The following is a 20,178-nucleotide window of genomic DNA, read 5'->3' on the forward strand; positions in this document are numbered from 1 at the left end:
GTAATTTAAAATAAAAATTAATTTGTTTTCTTTCTTAGCCTGAAATTGACGTACACACAGTGTTACTCTATTCCCACACCCTCCCACTCCCAAGTTGCTGAAGGATACTTTTAGACTTAATGAAATAACAGAACTAGGCTTAAAATAATGGTATTTGTGATGACTGCCCAATGTTTTCAAGCCAAACATTTGGAGGATCTCATAACTGTATTTATTACTATTTTGTTGTTGTTGCTGCAAAATTCTGCTTCTATCTGAGCCCCTTTCTCACTCTACAAATGACAGTCCAACTTAACAAACTGGCTGCCAATTATCTAATTGTGGTCCATGTGTTTTGTTTAGCCTGCTCACTACTTTAAAAACAAACAAAATAGTTGCCAACACTTAAAAACAAGATTTCATAAAAATCCAGTTTCCTGGCTGCTCTTTAAAAATTGAGATCTAGTATAATGAAACTCATGTTCCTACTTGGTATTTGTGCCCTGACTAAACAGAAAATACTCTCTCTCAGGTTTGTGGCACTTTTCTCCCAGATAATTTCTCGCATTCCTTACCTTCTAGTCCTCATAGGCTTATAGGTTTGCAACCCTAGAACTAGTATCTCTTTGATTTCAAACTCTTATTTTGGCTTAAACCACCATATATGTGCTGATGATTTCTAAATCTCTATTTCTACTTAAATATCCTGCATACTCCCTAGGACCCATGTATTCAGTATCAAATTATTATTTTTTAATAAACCTAATTTTCTTCCACTATTCTCTAAATGACCCAGTTTAACATAATTACATTCCTACAGTTGTCCAAATTTTTAAATACCCTTAGGGTTCTTCTTCTTCCTTTTTTTCTCATCCTACCCACAGCTTTTCAATCATGTGTCAAATTATGACATGTCTTTGCTTTTACAGCTCTCAATATTTTGAATACCTTTCTCTTCTTGATATCTCGAAAACCACTTGCTTTCCAAGATGAAGCAAAATTAATTTCTAAAACTAAATCTCCTGTCTCCCAGAGCAGTTAGTTTCTCCTTTCCATGTATAGGCATCTCAAGCACACTGTACATTGTAAGGGTATTTATTTACAGCTGGCTCTCTCACCAGTTGATGGATTCTTACAAGGACAGAGATTATGATTTAGTTATCTTTGCATCAACAGTACTAAGACAAAAACATGAACTCAATGAATGTGTCTCATGAACAAATACATGAAGTTATACAATTCAATGAAAATAAGATTAGTTCCTATCATGAGTTTACTTCCAAGTACAGTCTATGTTATACTTCAATTTCTGATTAAATCTCCCCCCTCTTCTTGCTGGCACTTTTCTTGGTGCTTGCTTTGTACTGATAATCGAACCACTTAAATATTTGTACCTGTAAAAGTTAGACTGTAAAGTTAAAGTGGCTGTATCAAAAGAAAACTTATTGGCTCCACGATGACAATATGAATTTTTAAGGTAACTTTAAAAATTATGCTTTAAATATATAAGGATGCCAAATATTAACACTGAAAAATATGTACTCATAATCAGAATCCTGAGAGGCACTGAACAGCTGCTGAAAAATATGGCATGTCACTATGCCAGCTTGAGTTTAATGACCTACATGTGAAGGGCTACATATCCAATTACTAATCCTCCCTCAGCTACTCTTTAGCCTGATATAGAGGCAGCTGAAAAAAAGATGCCCTACTAACATCAGAAATGGATCCAGACTTTGTTGTCAATGTTTAGTCAGGAGATCTTTTAGATTTAAGACGAGGAAGAAATAGGGAGTGACCCACAACAATGTTATAGCTGACACAGCTTTTCAAGTAAAAATTGAGGGTTTAAAGCAAAAATGATTTCAGTTTTCTGACTAGAGAACTCAAATCCTGCATTTAATTTTCTGTTTATTAAAACCTTTAAACAGGCTCAAATATGTTTTCAAATATCAAGAGTAATTTACTTCGCAATTCTTCCCGTACCAATGTGGCAGTCTTCTAATTCATCCACTCAAATCTCATTCTCATCTTCAAATTCTGTAGTAATTACCTATTAGAAGTGGGCCAAAACAAAAGCTAAATAGAAAACGACAGTCTACTAGATTATGTTTCAGTTGTCCCTCAGTTGACTTGGTCTATATATAGCGAAAAGATCATATAAGGTCATGTATTATGAACAATGAAATGTCACATGATGTTTTGCAAAATAGCACAGGAAAAATAGTTCAAGGAATGAATGGCTAGTAAGATTTAGGACTATAATTTTAATAAAAACGTTTAAGCAGTCTAGATTTAAGTGCATCTTATTGGGAGTTTGACTCCTTCTTAAAATTCGATTTTTCATTTGAGTCGCGTGAAACCGTGTGATACCGAGAACTCTCTTCTGCACACATTATAGTTTGGGCATAGCTATGCTTTCCCTTCATCTTCGGTAGAGAATTCAAGAGCCCTCCACCGTTGACTCGAGTAAGTATGTCTTAACACCGCCCTCATCCCCAAAGGAAGATATAAATGAACACATGGTGCAAGTACACACTTGCTTGGAGGTGGAAAAACAGACATCACTGCAACTGCCCCTCACCCCCACTCCGAAAACTCCCAACTCCGCCCAACATGAACTCCCTCCCCTTTCTTCCACTGCGGGTCCAAACGTGGCGCAGTTCGATGACGTAAAGGCGTAAGCGTCGGCGTCTCCTACGCGTAGCTACCGTCCCTGCCTCTGGGAGTTGAAGTTTCCTAGGGAAGATTCGTGAGCTGTAGCAAGACCACTAGGAGAAGGCTCTGTGTTGGTGCTCTCGGTTCCCTGACAACTCCTCAGCTCGGTAAGTCACCTGGCACTGCCGCTGGCGTGTGCCTACTCTCTGGTCTTCTCTGGGCGCCAAAGAGGCTCTTGCAAGTGCCAGCCTCGACTAGCAACACGGCTTCCGGGGGACAGGGGAGTGGGGCTGTGGAAGCGGCGCGACCCAGTTCGCAAAGGAAGTGATGTCAGATGGAGCGCGTCCCCGGCGCCAAGCAGCTCCCTGATTGGCTGGCTGCGGTTTAATCCCTCCTCCAGTGCGTCCGTAGGCGGGTGCCTGGAGGGGAGAGTGAGGCGAGGCCCTACCCACCGGCTGTGGGGGCGCCTCCGGTCGACGTTTGTTTGGGGGTCGGGATCCGGTCCCTAGTGTATGAAGAGTGTGAGTTTCCAAATAATGAAGGGAGAGGGAAATCTAGACTCTGAGAGGCTGGAAAACGAGCTGTGGTTCTGCCACTTGGTGGCGAGAGACCGTGAGCAGCCGCCTTAGGTTTTCCCATCGGCCTCCTCTCCTTTCTCCGACGAGGGGCTGGCTGGGCGCTGTGCACGCAGAGGCCGGCCGAAAGGTGCTGCAGGTGCTGTAGGCCCCGTGCTGGTGAGCCGAGGATAGTTTCTAAGGAGGACTGAGGCGTTGGTTTCAGTGAAATGTTTAAAGTGTTAAAATTCGGCAGTTTTTCTAGAGCTATACAGAGGATAGCAACAGACGACTTTCTCCCTTTTTGTTTTGGTTGTTTTTCATTCTTCCCCATTTCCCCAGCCCAGCCCAGTCCTCCCACGGGGCCTGACGTCTGAATCAGGCGCTTCCGATACTGCAGGACTGGGCCGGCGCCTTTTAAAAAGGTTTTAGGTTTTTTGTTTTTGTTTTTGTTTTTGTTTTCTTTCTTTCCCTTAATTAAGTCAGGTCACTTAATTCCATTTTGCAGTTATTCCAGCATTCGTTTGCATCTTTCAGGAAGGGAGGCTCTGTCATAAATTATGAAGACTGTTTATTTAGCCCAACCCAAATCATAAAAGTTGAGTTTTTTGTTTTGTTTTGTTTTGGCTATTCACTGATGTATGTGTGTGTTCCCTGCTGGAAGCTGTGCTGAGAACTGCAAATACAGGGGAGATTGAGATGCCTCTTTTTTTTTTTTTTTTTTAAACTTGTCTCACACCAAATGACCTTAGTCACCTTTATCCAGTATTGGTTTTATCAGACCACCTGATAGCCTGTTTCTGTGACTAAATTGACCAACCTTGCAAAAAATTCTGTGTTAAATTTCATAACAAATATTTCTATAATTGCTGCAAAATATTGTTCTTAAGTATTTGTTGAACACGGTTGAGTAAGTGAAAATGGACCGTGTCACTGCATGTGAGGGAGGAACACAAAACCGTTGCGGAGTTTACACCGTGGCAAAAACTTTAAAAAGCAAAGTATACCTAGTGAAAGAGAATGCCACATTTTGCTTCAGGTAATCTGAACAAGCTAGTGAAATGCTTGTTGAATGGTATAGCAAGTGGGAGTTGGTACATATCTTTTGTATGTAAAGTGTGATGTAAGCAGTAATATATTGGCTCTCAGGCTAGTATCTAGCTTATCAGAGCTTAAAAAATTCACTTGCTGCAGGGCATTTTCTTAATTGGAAATAGCTTTTAAAATAATGAAAATGTCAGCTAGCTCATGACCTTTCCTTGTATTTGATAGGCTGTTTAAAAACATTAGTATGCAGTGATAAGCCAAGTTAAATTTGACTTAGACTTTTTAGATAGGAAAGGCCAAAGCTCCCCCTGGTGTACACGAGTTGTAAAACATTTCTATATTGCTTTTTTTTTTTTTTTTTTTTTTTTTTAATTTTCACATTATAGAGCCAATCAACACTGGAAGTTTTTTAACAGAATAAAGAACTAGCAAAATACGATGCCACTGATGAACGGAAGTGTTCCCTTTTGGAGTATTAGGCGTTGTTTTATGAAGACAGCAGTTTTTTGTTTCCTGTGAATTTTAATTGTGCTTTTAAGTTTACACACTTAGCGTGGTAAATAGGCTTAACTTGTTTTCTCTCCCATGTACTGTTTTGCATATATGCATTGCTGACTTCTATTTAATGTTCTGTGTATGTAAAGGAAGTAAAATAAAAGTGATTTTTTTTTTTTTTAAGATTTTATTCGGGAGAGACAGAGAGAGAGGCAGAGACAGAGGCAGAGGGAGAAGCAGGCTCCATGCAGGGAGCCCAATGTGGGACTCGATCCCGGGACTCCAGGATCACACCCTGGGCTGAAGGCAGGCGCAATACCGCTGAGCCATCCAAGTGTCCCTATGGTTTTCAGTTTGTGTAGAGTGAACTTATCTCCTAATTGTTGATTTTGTTGGGTTTTTCTCATTTCTGTCTTTTTTGTAACTTTTCATGGTCCTCTGACGGAATTATCACTTCCTCTCTCCAAACCCTCTATCTGCTGCTGATTTTGTAGATGCTCCTACCCATGGCCCTGTTACGTGCTTCATTCCACAACACAGCTTACATAGATGATTCAGAATTCTAATCCTGTAGTGTTCTAAGTTAATATGTCATCTCCTGGTTTGGCCCTTGTTGTAACTGAGAAGCTGTGTCCGCTTCCTTTAGGTTCCCCAGGTGACCAGTGTGGTATAAGCCATTAGTCTCAATTTCACCTGTTTTCAGACTTTCTTCATGGAAAGGGGAGCCTCCCCCCCCCCAACATTAGTTTAAGGGTTCACCTTAAACCCTCTGCTGAGGGCACCTGGAATGGTGGGTGCTCAGTCTGTTCAGCATCCGACGCTTGATTTTGGCTCAGGTCATGATCTCAAGGTTGTGAGATTGAGCTGTGCATAAGGCTCCACGCTTAGCCAGGAACTTATTTCTCTCCCTTTCCCTCTGTCCCTTGTCCTGCCCTGCCCCCCACCCCCACCCTGTCCCCCATGTAGCTTCTCTCTCTCCCTCTCTCTTTCTCAAATAAATCTTTAAAGAAATGTATTTTTTAAACCTGTCTGCTATCTTCCATCCTCTTTTTTTTTTTAAGCTTTTATTTATTTATTCATGAGAGAGGCAGAGACACAGGCAGAGGGTGAAGCAGGCTCCATGAAGGGAGCCCAACATGGGACTGGATCCTGGGTCTCCAGGATCAGGCCCCGGGCTGAAGGCGGCGTTAAACCACTGAGCCACCTGGGCTGCTGCCCTCTTCCATCCTCTTTAAAGCTAGGAGGAAACACACACACACACACACACACACACACACACACACACCCGCTGCCTTTACATGGCTGACTCAACATGAATAGTACCTATTTTAGTTCTTGTTTTTGGTTTTGAGAGAGGGTATACCTTTTTTGTTTCCTTTTGTATTTTATCTACTGTTGTCATGTATTTCACGATTGAGAGGATGCCTCAAAACATGAACTTTTGGCAACTATCTCTAGGAAGTCTGTCCCATTTTTGTATTCAGTAGCATAGGAATAGAACCGGAGCTATTTTTTCTTCTCTTTGAGTGACAGTGTTCTCTGAATCCTCCAACATCAGGGGTAAAGCAACACAGCTCTTTTACATTCTTTGGAAACCCTCATATTCTAAATAAGATTTTGGATGTCTAGGGGAGAGTAGAGTTGAATCTGGTTTTGAATCTTAGCTCCATCACTTCATTTGTCTTTTCACTCAGCAGTATTTTGAGGACCTCCTTTGTCCGAGATTTGTTCTAGGTGCCTGTTTTTAAGGATTAATTAGTACTTTTGTAATTTGGGGCAAGTTATTTTATCTCACAGTGCCTTCTTTCTTTGTAAAGTAGACATGATGCTGTCTACCTCATAGGATTATTTTAAGGATTAAATTAGATAATACTTTTTAGCCCAGTAAGAATTAATAAATGTTTGCTATAACCACTTTCATTACTTTCTAAAATCTGTTGTAATCACTCATTTATTCCACAAATATATAATAAGCATCTACTAAGTGCCAGGTACTATGTTAGTAATGTAATGTGGCAATATAATGTTAGGCAAAAGCAGACATCATCTGTGCCCATAGGCAGTTTCCAGTGTAAAATCAAATTGTCATTTCTAGGAGATATTTTCCCCAAACTAAGAATACTGTTTGGTTAATGGTATAAGGAAAACTTGTGAACTCTTAGATTGCTAGATGGTTCTTTCCCCCTCAGTAATATGTGACCTAGCAAAATGCCAGGACTTTTTTGTAGCTACCAAAACACACATCGTAAGATTCATCTTTCAGTTAAATTTGGTAAACTTTGTGTTTGCTTAGTTATCCCTCTGTACCCTGCCTGTTACATTACACTTTTAAAGAAAGCAAGAATCATATAATAAAACTACTGCTTAAATTATGTTCTGCAAGGTTTTGTCCTTTCCATTATCTGAATTGTTGAGATTTTTTTCTCCTAGATGTTAGCTTCTCTGCACAGACTTGTTAGCTATCTCTTTAAGAAGGGAGAAGCACAGAATTTTCTTTAAAGCCAGTAGAACATTTGCAAGCTTCATGCTTAGACTTTGCTAGGGATAAATCAGTAAATTTTTAAGTTGTAGTGTTATTAATCTGTTCAAGACAAAAGAAATCAGTATTTTTAGCCCTTTCCTAATCCAAAGGTAAGTTTAGTTCTAGACAATAAAGTTGTGGGTAGTTAATCCAATTAAATATGTTTGAGATGGTCCTACACATTTCATGACTAATTTTAGGATCAGCTTATGTATTTTATTTTATAGCCATCATAATGTGGATATTTATAATTACATATTACAGTGAAATATACTGAGAGGAAACCAAATTTGTTTTTTTCATTGTCCAAAATCTATAAATCTATAGCATATCTTTTGTCAAAAATCATTTCTGAGTATACACTCAGATAATAAAAGTAACATTTCTCTTGTACTGTAGCATTAATGACAGCTTAAAAAAAAAGATGCTTCCAAAAAAAAAAATGCTTCCTATCACTTTTTTAAAAGTATTTTTTCTTTTACAAAACAATATATTTTCATTATATAAAATACAGAAAGTGCAAGAAGAGTCATGAGTAAGAATTACATATGCTTATGTGTACATATTCTTTTTAAAACAAAGTTGGAGATAATATATATTGTTTTCTGTTTTTATTTTTAGTTAGCATAACCATTTCCCTTATCACTAAATAATTTTAGGAAATATGATTTTTACTGGATGCTTAGTATTCCCCACCCATGTTACAGATGAAGTGTAATTTATTTACACCTACCTTCTGCTGACATTCAAGTAGTCTAGTTTTTCATTGTTAAAAATTATACTGCAGTACATATATCTTTTTGCATTAATTTTGTATATATTTCTGATTCATTTACAGGGATTTATTGTGAGGAAATAAGTTATTGGGTCAAAGGGTATCATGACATTTTAAAGCTCTGTGTAACCTGGAAAAATTGTGCCGTGACTGCTAGCTAATAGTATATGCAAAAACACCCTATTTAGTCAAATGATTTTTTTTCCAGTAAATGACATTAAATTATCTAAATTTATATTTTTATTTGTTATTGATAGGATTTAATTTTAATCTTAATCACATCTATTGGTCTTTTTTTTTTTTTACTTTTTGCATGCGTGTGTGTGTGTGTGTGTGTAACTTACCTGTTCATGTTAAAAGTTGCTTTTCAATTTTTTCAGAGGCATCAAATAATGTCCTCTGAAATGTTGCCAGCATTTATTGAGTCTTCTAATGTTGAAAGAAAGCAAAGTTTAAGTGAAGATCAAGAAAAGAGCCAGAAGCCAAGATTAGGTGAACAGTTTGAACCAATATCTAAACGACAGATGAAGAAGCTAATTAAACAGAAACAGTGGGAAGAACAACGAGAACTCCGCAAGTATGTTTCAAAACACATATATGCTTCCCCATTCAGGAGTGTTGAACTTTGTAATTGTGTTAATTAAAATTTGGGGTATGTATGTTGTTAAGCTAGCACTCTCAATTGGATGTTAAAACTGTATTTATTCAGTCTAGGTGGATTTACACTACACTTTTTCTCACCCAGAACCTATTGTGAGTAGCAGCACAGTTTCTGAAATAACTGACTTAGATAAGGGATATAGTTAGCATCCATGTCCTAGATATATAGAACAGAAATAACCACCTCAGATCAAATTCGAGCCTAACATTGATTTTGCTAGAAAAACCATTGTTTTGGTGAGAGTAGTTAAACTGAAGCTATTATTGTATAATGCCAACATATTGAGGAGAAATAAACTATAGTTGATGTAGATTATAGAAAATGTATGTTTTTTTAAAAAACACTTTTACTTTGCTTTTTTTATATTCTAATGTCATTTGAAAATCATGTAGGAGATGAATGATAAAAATAAAAATTCTTTAAGTCTAAAATTCAGTATTTCATAAAGTCTTAGTATGGGGTAATAGCAATAATAAATGAAATTAATAGTCATAAGGGTTTGTGTAGAAAATACTATGTTTTTGCAAAATCATTTTCTTTCTACCTAAAGCTTTTAGATGGACCATATAAAATTACTGATATCTGACCCACAGAAGTGGTAGTTTGATGTGGTTCAGCCTGCTAACCACAGGCTGGTTAAAAAAATTTTTAAATTTTTTTTAAAAAATTATTTTTTTGTCTATTTAGAAGAGTCTTGTAAATATCTGAATATGTAAATAACAACAAAAAGTTTCAATTCCTGATTTTAGACAAAAGCGAAAGGAAAAACGCAAAAGAAAACAATTAGAGCGACAGTGTCAACTGGAATCAAACTTAGATGGAAATGACAGAAAACGTATCCGAAGAGATGTTGTTCACAGCACACTCCGCCTTATCATTGACTGCAGTTTTGACAGCCTAATGGTATTAAAGGTATCATGAATCATTGTCAGGAAAATCCTGTAGGCAAAGTAGAGTGACTAATTCTTGCTTTAAGAGGTAATATCACTTTGGTGTAAATTTATATACTAAAATGCATCTTAAAATTTTTCAAGCTCATGCTCCCTAAGTTAAACTAGCTAATAAATCGCTCTATTTTTATGTATGGAAGAGAGAGACAGATACCATAATTAGATTATATGATTCAGTAACAGCATTTTAATCATAAAGATCCAGGAGTATTTTTGCTATTTGTCCTAACCAGAAGAAGAAAGTAAGAAATGTAATTAGTTTAATAGAATTATTTCTTATTTTAGTAGTTTGAGAAAACTGGTTGTCTGAAGAATTTTAGTGAAGGGAATATGCTTCACTTACTTTACAAACCATTAGTAAATTATGAAAATAGCAATAGTATGGCTCTAAGAGTTTTTCTTCTTTTGTTTTCTCTTAAGAGAGTATTATTTTCATGAATTAGCCTTTTCAGTGGATACAAAATTGAAATTATTGATCAGTTATAGAGTATTGACTTTACTTAAGGTAATTATTGTTAGTACTTACAGAAATTGAATGGAAAATATCAGAAAGAACCTATTATTGCCAGAGGGGGGGAAAAATGTACCTGTCTAGTCCCTCTCTTCTGCTTATTCTATTCTACTAAGACTATGGCATGGCCATAGATGATTTTCAAAATGCTGCTTTAAAAATTACACTCTTTTATAGGACATTAAGAAACTTCATAAGCAGATTCAGCGATGTTATGCAGAAAATCGACGGGCACTGCATCCTGTGCAGGTATGTTTGGGGAATTTAAAATAGTTTCCAGTTTCCTTTTAAAACGTCCTGGGGAAAAGGCACAGATAATTCCAGTTGTCTATACAAGAGTTTTACAGATGCTTTTCCTTAGAGAACAAAATGCCTAATTGAAAAGTATTTTAATTTGCTACAAAAAGAAAATATTTTCAACATTTTTTCCCAAGTCAATCTTAGTCACATGCTCACACTCATTGTATTTTGTTACACGCTGACCTCATTCCTGTGTAGTTGAACATCTTCATTTAAGGATATATATATATGTATTTTTATACCAGTTTCTCAGCTGTCAATTCCTTCCCTCCCAGGAAATGAGGGAACTTCCCCCAGCTTGATGCATGCCATTGTACCTGTTGGTTAGTTACTTCTACCTAAAGGATTTTGAGTCTGTGATCATTTTGAAAGGTACTTCCTTAGACTGATTGGCTGCTGTTAAGAGTAGATAGGGTCTTTTTTCTTATTGAATTTGTTTGAATACTAAGTGACCTAAAAATTAACACTGGCTCCCTGATGTTAAAAACCAGAAACTCTTAATATATTCTGGGTAGATATTTATATTCATTATATCAAGTGGTAGTATTTTTATATTTTTACATTTTATATTCTTCTCAACCTCAATTAGACTTGAAATAGGTGTCAGGGTTTAGAATGAAAGGAAAATTATGAAGACTTTGGACTATGGGGATCCCTGGGTGGCTCAGTGGTTTAGTGCCTGCCTTTGGCCCAGGGCATGATTCTGGAGTCCCGGGATTGAGTCCCGTGTCAGGCTCCCCGCGTGGAGCCTGCTTCTCCCTCTGACTGTGTCTCTGCCTCTCTCTCTCTCTCTCATGAATAAATAAATAAAATCTTTAAAAAAAAAAAAAAAAAAAGGACTTTGGACTTATAAAAAACAGTGATGGCAAAAAAAATTGAATGAAAACTTGACATGGAAGTAGGGAGTTTGTAGAAGAGTGATCATTAAGGGAAAGTCAAATTGTAGTTGCTTGTAAACTGGGGAAAAAATGTTGATGGAATACTTGAGGTATTGTATTATGAGATACACCAAACATGTCACTTCTACCACACATTTATTTTGTATGTGTAAAGCATGTCTCAAATTTTTTTTCTAGAATGAATATATTTTATGTTTCATTGATGATCAGATGAGTATAGAAGAGAAATAAAATGTTGGATTTTAATAGTCATTTGCTCTCTCTTTCCATGTCCACCAATCTCTTTATCAGTTTTACTTGACAAGTCATGGAGGCCAGTTGAAAAAGAACATGGATGAAAATGACAAAGGATGGGTCAACTGGAAGGTAATTAAAATAGATTAATTCTCACATAATTCCAAGTATCTTTATGCTTAAATTTTTTACCTAAGTTCTACATACTGCCAATAAATATAAGAGTCAACAGCCTTTAAACCCTGTATGTCACTATACCTGAGTCTAATGTTACTAGCAGAAGAAGCCAAATAAAGTGAAATGCCTGTTCATAGCTGCTCTCATTAAATCTCACTTATTTTTCACCAACTTTATCTTTTTATTTAAATTTTTTATTTAAATTCTAGATAACATGGTAAAATTGGTTTCAGGTGTAGAATTTAGTAATTTATCGATTCATCACTAAATATAGCACCTAGTGCTCATCACAAGTGCTCTTCTTAATGCCCATCACCCATCTAGCCCATCCCCCACCCACCTCCTCTCCAGCAACTCTTAGTTTGTTCTTTACCACCAACTTTAAAACAGTTTTTTAAAACAGGAAAAATTTTAAAGGTCTGTATATCATCTTTATCTAGCAGACTGATGATACATTATTTATAAGAATGAAATCACTTTAAAATTTGGAAATTCTATTTTTTCTAAATCTGTGCCATCCCATATGGTGTCCACTATCCACATGTGAATATTGAACTCTTGAAATGTGACTGGTCTGAATTGAGATCTGCTATAAATGTGAAATATACATTGGATTTCAAAGAGAGAGAATGTAAATGTAAAATGCCTGCTTGAAATGTTTTTTAAAAATTAATTATACGTTGTAATAATAACATAAACCCCAGTAAGGTATATTGTGTTGGGTACAATGTACTAAAATCAATTTCACCTATTTTCACTTTTTAATGTGTCTACTGGAAGATTTAAAATTACATATGTGGCTCACATTTTTTTTTCTGTTGGACTTAAACTATTCTCATTTGGAAAGATGACTAATAGATTGGCTTTAGAATTAATCCCTGAAGAACCTTACCCTATTCAGAGATGTACTGGGTTAGTCCTATTTTTTTTTTCCTTTCTCAAAGCCAATTCTTAACTGTGACAAACTTACCCTCTTACATTCACTAATCCCATAATAACTGCATCTATTTTTTTGTTTTGTTTTTATTTGTTTTAGAGAGGCAGAGGGAGAGAGAGGATCCTAAGTGGCTCCATGCCCAGCATAGAGCCTGATGCGGGGCTTGATCTCATGACCCTGAGATCATGACTGATTTGAAATCAAGAGTCAGACGCCTAACTGACTGAGCCACCCAAGCGCCCCTGCTTTTCTTTTAATAATAGCCTATAGTGTGAAACATTTTCAAAAGCTTTTCTAAGTTTTAAAGTACAATATATTTACCAAGTTTTATATTCATGCCTGTTTTCCTAAGAAATTAATATAATTAGTTAGTATAGGCATACTTTCAGTTATTTTGTGTCTGGTTGAATTTGCTATTTATATCACCAGTTTTCCAGAGAATCATGAGTTCACTAGTCTCTACCCAGGTCCCTGTTAGGGCTCTGATTAAGTATTGATCAAATTAATACCATTAATACCATTTTCCAGGAAAGTGGCTATTTATTACCTAGTAAGTTATGCATTTTAGGTGAGGTGTCTCCTTCATTTTTTATTCTTTACAAATTATTAGCAAATGCCATCTGAGTCTGGCGATGCATCATCCTTTATTCTATCAATGTAGTTTGCAAAATTTTGACTGCCAACTGTTATTCAGTCTTTTACCTCTGACCTGATAATTTTGGTGGAGTAGATTTCAAATGTGTATCTTTGTAGAAACAGATGCATGGAATTTATTAAATCTATAAGTCTTTTCCTTTTGATGATTCATGCAAATGGAGAGGAAGTAATTGGAAAAAGGCATTCTTTGGTCGGAGAATAGTATGAGCAGATATGTGGACAAAAAATGTATCTTTTGTTGGAACAAAGATAAAGTTAGAAAGCTAGGTTAGTGCCATATTCAGGAAAGGGGTTTAAGTTTTATCCTACAGGTAAAGATAAAACATTGAAAGTAGGGTTGTTAGAAAGTGAGTCTGCCATCAGTATCTAGAGGCAAATTGGAGGGATCTGAGCCTTGAGACGGAAATAACAGTAGGAGGCCACTTAAGTAATTGGGGTGTGAGCTGATGACGAGTTGAAGTAGTAGGTTCTCAATAATACATTGTAAAATATTCCCCCATACTTCCTTTCATATGCTGTTGGGTGGCTTTGTCTATGGAAAAGAAAATAATCATGTTTAGCCAATTTTCACAAAATCCTATTAATAACATCTTTCTCCTTGTGTCTTTAAGGATATCCACATCAAACCAGAGCACTATAGTGAATTCATAAAGAAAGAAGACCTGATTTATCTTACATCAGACTCACCTAATGTACTGAAGGAATTAGATGAATCAAAGGCCTATGTGATCGGAGGATTAGTGGATCACAACCATCACAAGGTACTCTTAAGTTTTTATTTTTGCTTTTGCTCATTCTTAAAATGGATTTGCCAATTTTCTTGACAGTAACAATAGTATTAACGATAGTCGATCTTTTATCGAGTGCTTACTGTATTTCAGTCCACCTTTCTGGCTAAGGAAGCATTTCACATATATTACTAATTTGCTTAGTCCTCCCTATAACACAGTGAGGTTAGTGCTGTTATTTTCTACGTTTTACAGATGAACTGGAGGCACAGAGAAACTAAGTCTAAAATAAATAGTAGATGAGAAAGCAGATATTTGAAACTAGCAGATTGTTCCAGAGCCTACATGCCTAAATGATATATTGAGGGTAGATGCTGCTGCTGATCAATTTCTAGGTCATTGGTAAAATTTATACCAAAACTGATACCAAAATGATAAATTTATACAAGTTTTTAAATATGCAATTTTCATGCAGTGTGTTTTCTTTTATATTATGTATTTTTGTCTCTTCCCACCACCTCCTTACCCTCATTTGAATGAAAAATTGCAGAAATAAACTTTCTAAAAGAAAATGTTATTTCGTACTTCGCAGCTACTTTGGAGCCTGCTAAATTCAACCCAATTCAAGTAAAAACATGTTTACCAATTGTCTGAGGAAATACTGTCAGCAGAATATCAAGTAATCCATTATTCTTAAATAACATCACTCTAAATTAGATTGTCTGTAACGGTGGAATAATTTATATTCATTATATTCATCTTGTCCATTATAGTAGTCATGTGGCTGCTGGGCAATTCAAACTCAAGTAGTCACACCTGTGGCCATAACTGGTCAGTGCAGCTCTGTAGCATCATAGGGAGTTTTTATCAGAATGATCTGTAGCTTTTTAAATTTTTTTTCTTAGTGGAACAATTCTGTTTTGTTATTTGCATGGAATCATATTTTTTTCTCTGATGTATGTTTTTCTGAACTACATTAATTTTGTTTTCAAAAGCACCTGTTTCAGTCTATTATTTGTCCCTAAAATATGCAAACTATTGGTTAAGAAATCTAGCTCTTCTTTTTCCTGTACTTTGTCTTTTGGCTACTTTAGTTCTGTTTAGAATAGGCTTTAAGGATTTTAATTTTGAGGAGAAAATTTATATTCAATATTTTAATAAGGAAAAATAAAATTTGTCAGCAATTTAACATTTTTTTTCAATTCAGGTTTTCATTTACTTGTCTTTGTCATTTGTGCCTCTTAATGTTATGTGATTAAACATAGTTTTATCTTTATGTCTTTTACATTCATGGGAAGGGTAATGTTGCTTCTCTAGGAATTCAGTTTGAGTATTTTAAACTGAGAGAAAGGCAGTGTAGTATGGTGAAAAGCTATCTGAGTCAAAAGGCATGAGTTGGATTTTTCCTATGGTTCTTCCACTGAGGAGCTTTGTGATGGGGCAGGAAACATGTCTTTTGTTTCCTCCTTTGTAAACTTGTTAAAGCAAATGCCCTAAACATTCTGATGATACTTATTATCAAAAGAACGCTTCCAAATTAGCAGGTAAATACACACACACTTCACTTTGTCTCTGAATTAAGTCGTTTTTACAAAGTAATTATTCTGTTATAGACTTTAAGTTAAAATAAACCAATGTTCTAGTCCAAGTTATAGTATCTTTGTTTTAGGGACTCACATATAAACAAGCTTCAGATCATGGAATTGATCATGCACAGCTCCCCCTCGGAAATTTTGTGAAGATGAATAGTAGAAAAGTTTTGGCAATTAATCATGGTAAGCTATAAGGGGATTATGAAAATATACCAGAGTGAACAATGTGAAAAATAACATTACTTTTGGACAAGTAGAAAATATGCATCTTGCTGGAGACAAAATTATAAAATGTAATCATTTATCATTTGTTTGAATATAGAAATAATACATGCATATTTTAGAAATATTGGAAATGTAGAAAAATATAAAGAAAAATAAGCTATAATTTTACTACTTAGAGATACTTGGTAGAAACTTTTTGACGTGTTTCCTTCCAGTTCTTTTCTTATGCCTATATAATATTATTTGTTATATAATTGGATTTTTACTCTGTTGCATAAAATGTTATAAATGTGGGTGTTTCCTCCCCATTTATAATTATATTTTTCTATCATTGAATCATTGTTAATGGCTACATAATACCCCATCATCTGAATATACAATAATGTAACCATTCTTCTGTCATTGAATTTTTTCCTTTTTTGCTATTTTAGATAACATTGTAGTAGATATCTTGGACCTGAGTCTTTGCCTGGAGTTTTGCCTTTTAGGATTTTTTTTAGTAGAGATTTTTGTTAGTATACAACTATTTATTGGGCTTTTTTTATGTGCTAACCACTTTACAGCAGGCTCTAGGGAATTACAGAAATAAACTTATTCATTCAAGGAATGAACTTCGAAGACTTTTGATAGATAATAGAAATTACTTTCCCATAAAGTAATACAAATTAGGCCCTTGAGCAATATATTAAACTGAGAATACCTTGAAGACAGCATTTATATTCTTTACCTCTAATGTAAGAAAAAAAAAAAAAAGCAGGCAAGGTGTGCTCCCCAAAGTGAGTGACTCTTTATAGGAAAGATAGAAAAAATAGAGATAAATGCTAACTTTTTTGGTTTGTTTCTAGTTTTTTTTGTTTGTTTGTTTTTTTAAGATTTTGTCTATTTATTCACGAGAGAGAAAGAGAGGTAGAGATATAGGCAGAAGGAGAAGCAGGCTCCCTTCAGGGAGCCCAGTGCTGGACTTGATCCAGGATCCTGGGATCATGCCCTGAGCCAAAGGCAGATGCTCAACCACTGAGCCACCCAGGCATCCCTGTTTGTTTCTAGTTTATGTTAGCATGTAAAGGATAAAGAAGTGAAAGGGATAAAGAAGAATAGGAAGGACATGAAAAAGGTTATCCCTCCCTGCCTGTTGATTCTAATTGACAAAAGATAATGGTAAATCTTTGAGTGCTCTTGAACTGAATTGAGGAAAAGCTGGAGAAGGGATAGCAGGCCTAGAGGGACTTGGGGCAGATTGACTCTGACAATGGCACAGGAGAAGGAAGTGACATGAACAGAGTAGTTATTAGGACATATTAACGCTCTAAATGCAAAAGCAATGTATTTTAAAATACAGAATGCAGCATGGTAATGAACCTTGGCTACGAAATGCATGGAGTTTGTCTTTGTTGCAGTGTTTGAGATTATTCTGGAATATCTGGAAACCAGAGACTGGCAAGAAGCATTTTTTACTATCTTACCCCAACGGAAAGGAGCTGTACCCACAGACAAAGCCTGTGAAAGTTCTTCGCATGATCTGAAATCTGCCAGGATTGAAGATGGGTTGGACAGTGATTCCAGTGAGGAGGACAATAGCAGAAATGAACTAGAGTCACCCCACGAAGAAGAAAAGCAGGATAAAGAAAATAGCAGTGAAACTACAGTGAACTCAATACCACACTAATGTCATCTGTTGTTTTTTGTTTTGTATTTTAGTTTTTGTTTTTTTTAGTTTAAGGAAAACTTAGGAGAAAATGAGGTGCTTCATAGAATATTCTAATTGGAAGAAAATTTTATTTCCTCTTATTTCTGTTAGTGAATTTTTAAAACTTTTTTTACAGCTAAGTGATAAAAAGCCCTTATAAGAAGTATTTTTGTTTTTGCATAAAATTTAAATGTTTAATTTTTAAAGTAGTTTTCTAAGTCTCAGTGGTTTCTTGAGAATTTTACTTTATTGGTAAACTTTCATTCTCTTTTATTTACTTGATTATATTCTTTAGAATGTGCCTTCTGACCTTTCAGGTTTTTTTTTTTTTAATGTTTATATCAAATATCTTTCTGATTTATTGCCTACTTAGTTGTGGAGATAGATATTCATAAATCTCCTGTAAGTGTACCAAAATGTTCTGTATGGGAGGTTACCTCCTATTTGCAGCTTTTTTTTTTTTTAATTCAACTCAGTTTCTTCAAAGGAATATAGTTAATTTTAGAAAGAAGTATTAGATTGATAAACTCAACAAATTATTTCTTTTGGACTATGGAGCCCATCTCTGTTCCTCCTCTATGATGCCTTTCATGGTTCTAAAGCAGTCACTGGAGAGTAAAGAATCTCCTTAATGTATTTTAATTTCAGTAATGATGGTAAATTATTTAAATTACAGAATTTAATTTTTCAGGATAGATTATTTTAAAAGGCTGCTGAGAATCAATTTTGTCTTAAATTTAAAAGGAAATAGCTCTTAGCTATCATTTTCTTCTATATGTACTTTTATTAAAAAATATTTGTTCTTAAAGTGAATAAAGTTAACTTCATTATATGTGCATCTGTCTACTAGCATATAATATGCAAGCTAATATAACTTTCTGTAAATAAGCATGTATGAAAAAATATATATAATTGTGTGTGTGTATATATATATCTATATATCTGTATCTGTCCACAATCATGTATGATTCTCAGTTATCAATAACAGGACTGAGTTGCCAAATACCTGTGTTATTTGCATAAATGGTTGTGTCGAACAACCCTAAGAATTTGATTTTCAGAAAGTGCGAAAATCCGTAACTAAACATTTGTATGAGGACGTTGGCAAAGGAAGATGGGGCTAAAAGGAGATGTTTTCATTTTCTACTGGTAAATGTAGAGCAGTTTACATTTAAAGTAGTGACTGTTCTTTGTCACAGCTAAAGTAGGATTTCAGAAGCCTTCACTGAGTTTGTATAAAGTTTTTGTTCTTTTCACTCATTGGCATTTCAGATAATGTACACATTTGGTAGAAAGTTCATTAGATTTAGTATTGATGTTCACTGTCTCTTACTTTTGGTTGCTTTATTCTTAGTAATCTATTATAGCTATTCATTTAAAATAAGGTTTTAGAGCATGGTATATAAATAAAGAAAAGCCCCTATAATTCTAGAAGATCAAAGCTTATGTATTAAGTTGTATTTTTCAAAGGTTCAGGTTTTCCTGAGTAAATATGGTTCAGTAGTATGAAATCCAGTTTATCCTTGAAAAGTGTGGGGGTTAGGGGTACCAACCCCCGACATAGTTGAAAATCCATGTGTAACTTTGTCCCCAAACTTAATAGCCTACTATTGACCAGAAATCTTACTGATCATATAAACAGTGTATTAACACATATTTGTATGTTATATGTACTATATACTATATTCTTAAAATAAACTAGAGGAAATGTTAAGAAAATTGTAAGAGAAGGATCCCTGGGTGGCGTAGTGGTTTGGCGCCTGCCTTTGGCCCAGGGCGTGATCCTGGAGACCCGGGATCGAATCCCACATCAGGCTCCCGGTGCATGGAGCCTGCTTCTCCCTCTGCCTGTGTCTCTGCCTCTCTCTCTCTCTCACTGTATGCCTATCATAAAAAAAAAAAAAAAAGAAAAAAGAAAATTGTAAGAGAAAATAGATTTACAGTACTGTACTATGTTGAAAAAATTTCCCATGTAAGTGGACCCTGCATTTCAAACCTTTCTTTTTCAGAGGTCAACTATATTATGCCTTTTACTTAAATTATTTGATATGGAATGAGGCACAAGTTAATTTTGAAATGTGGGGAAAAAGTCATTACAGGCACTGTGTAGTTTTAATTGTCACTAATTTTGAAAGCCCTGTATTAGTTTCCTAAGGCTGTCATAACTAATTACCACAAGCCAGGTGGCTTAAAACAATAGACATTCTTTCTCTTATAGTTCTGGAGGTGAAAAGCTTAAAATCAAAGCGGATCATATTCACTCTGAAGGCTACAGGGAAGAATCCTTTGTAGCCTCTTGGCTTTTGGTGGTTCCCAGCAATCCTTGCTCTTCCTTGGCATTCAGCTGCATCACTCCAGTATCTGCTTTGTAATCACGTGGCTTCTGCCGTCAGTCTTCCTTGTCTGTGTTTGTGTCCCTCTTATAAGCATACAGATCTTTGGATTAGTGTCCATCATAATCCAGCATGACCTCATCTTAACCTGATTACCTTTGCAAAGATCCTATTTCTAAATAAGGTCACATCTAAAGGTATAAGAGATTAGGACTTGAACATATCTTTTGAGTAGGCACAATTCCATCCATACAAGTC

General features: G+C 35.4%; 1 protein-coding gene across 6 annotated transcripts; it reads left to right on the forward strand.

Annotated features, from left to right (window-relative positions):
• Positions 1-2,353: 2,353 nt before the first annotated feature.
• Positions 2,354-19,306, forward strand: TRMT10A (tRNA methyltransferase 10A). 6 transcript variants are annotated; one of them, XM_072755585.1, is made up of 9 exons: positions 3,084-3,158; positions 3,729-3,789; positions 8,410-8,606; positions 9,440-9,602; positions 10,329-10,400; positions 11,642-11,716; positions 13,967-14,116; positions 15,753-15,858; positions 17,298-19,306. In XM_072755585.1, the coding sequence occupies exons 3-9, from the start codon at positions 8,422-8,424 to the stop codon at positions 17,564-17,566; spliced, it is 1,020 nt and encodes a 339-aa protein (XP_072611686.1). In that variant the 5' UTR covers positions 3,084-3,158; positions 3,729-3,789; positions 8,410-8,421; the 3' UTR covers positions 17,567-19,306. The 6 variants fall into 6 exon arrangements, with proteins under 6 accessions (XP_025871415.2, XP_025871414.2, XP_025871416.2 ...); XM_026015630.2 differs by lacking the exons at positions 3,084-3,158; positions 3,729-3,789 and adding an exon at positions 2,354-2,804; XM_026015629.2 differs by lacking the exon at positions 3,729-3,789 and having other exon boundaries at positions 3,013-3,158.
• Positions 19,307-20,178: the final 872 nt, after the last annotated feature.

This window comes from Vulpes vulpes, chromosome 4, assembly GCF_048418805.1.
Source record: "Vulpes vulpes isolate BD-2025 chromosome 4, VulVul3, whole genome shotgun sequence".
Lineage (NCBI taxonomy): Eukaryota > Metazoa > Chordata > Mammalia > Carnivora > Canidae > Vulpes > Vulpes vulpes.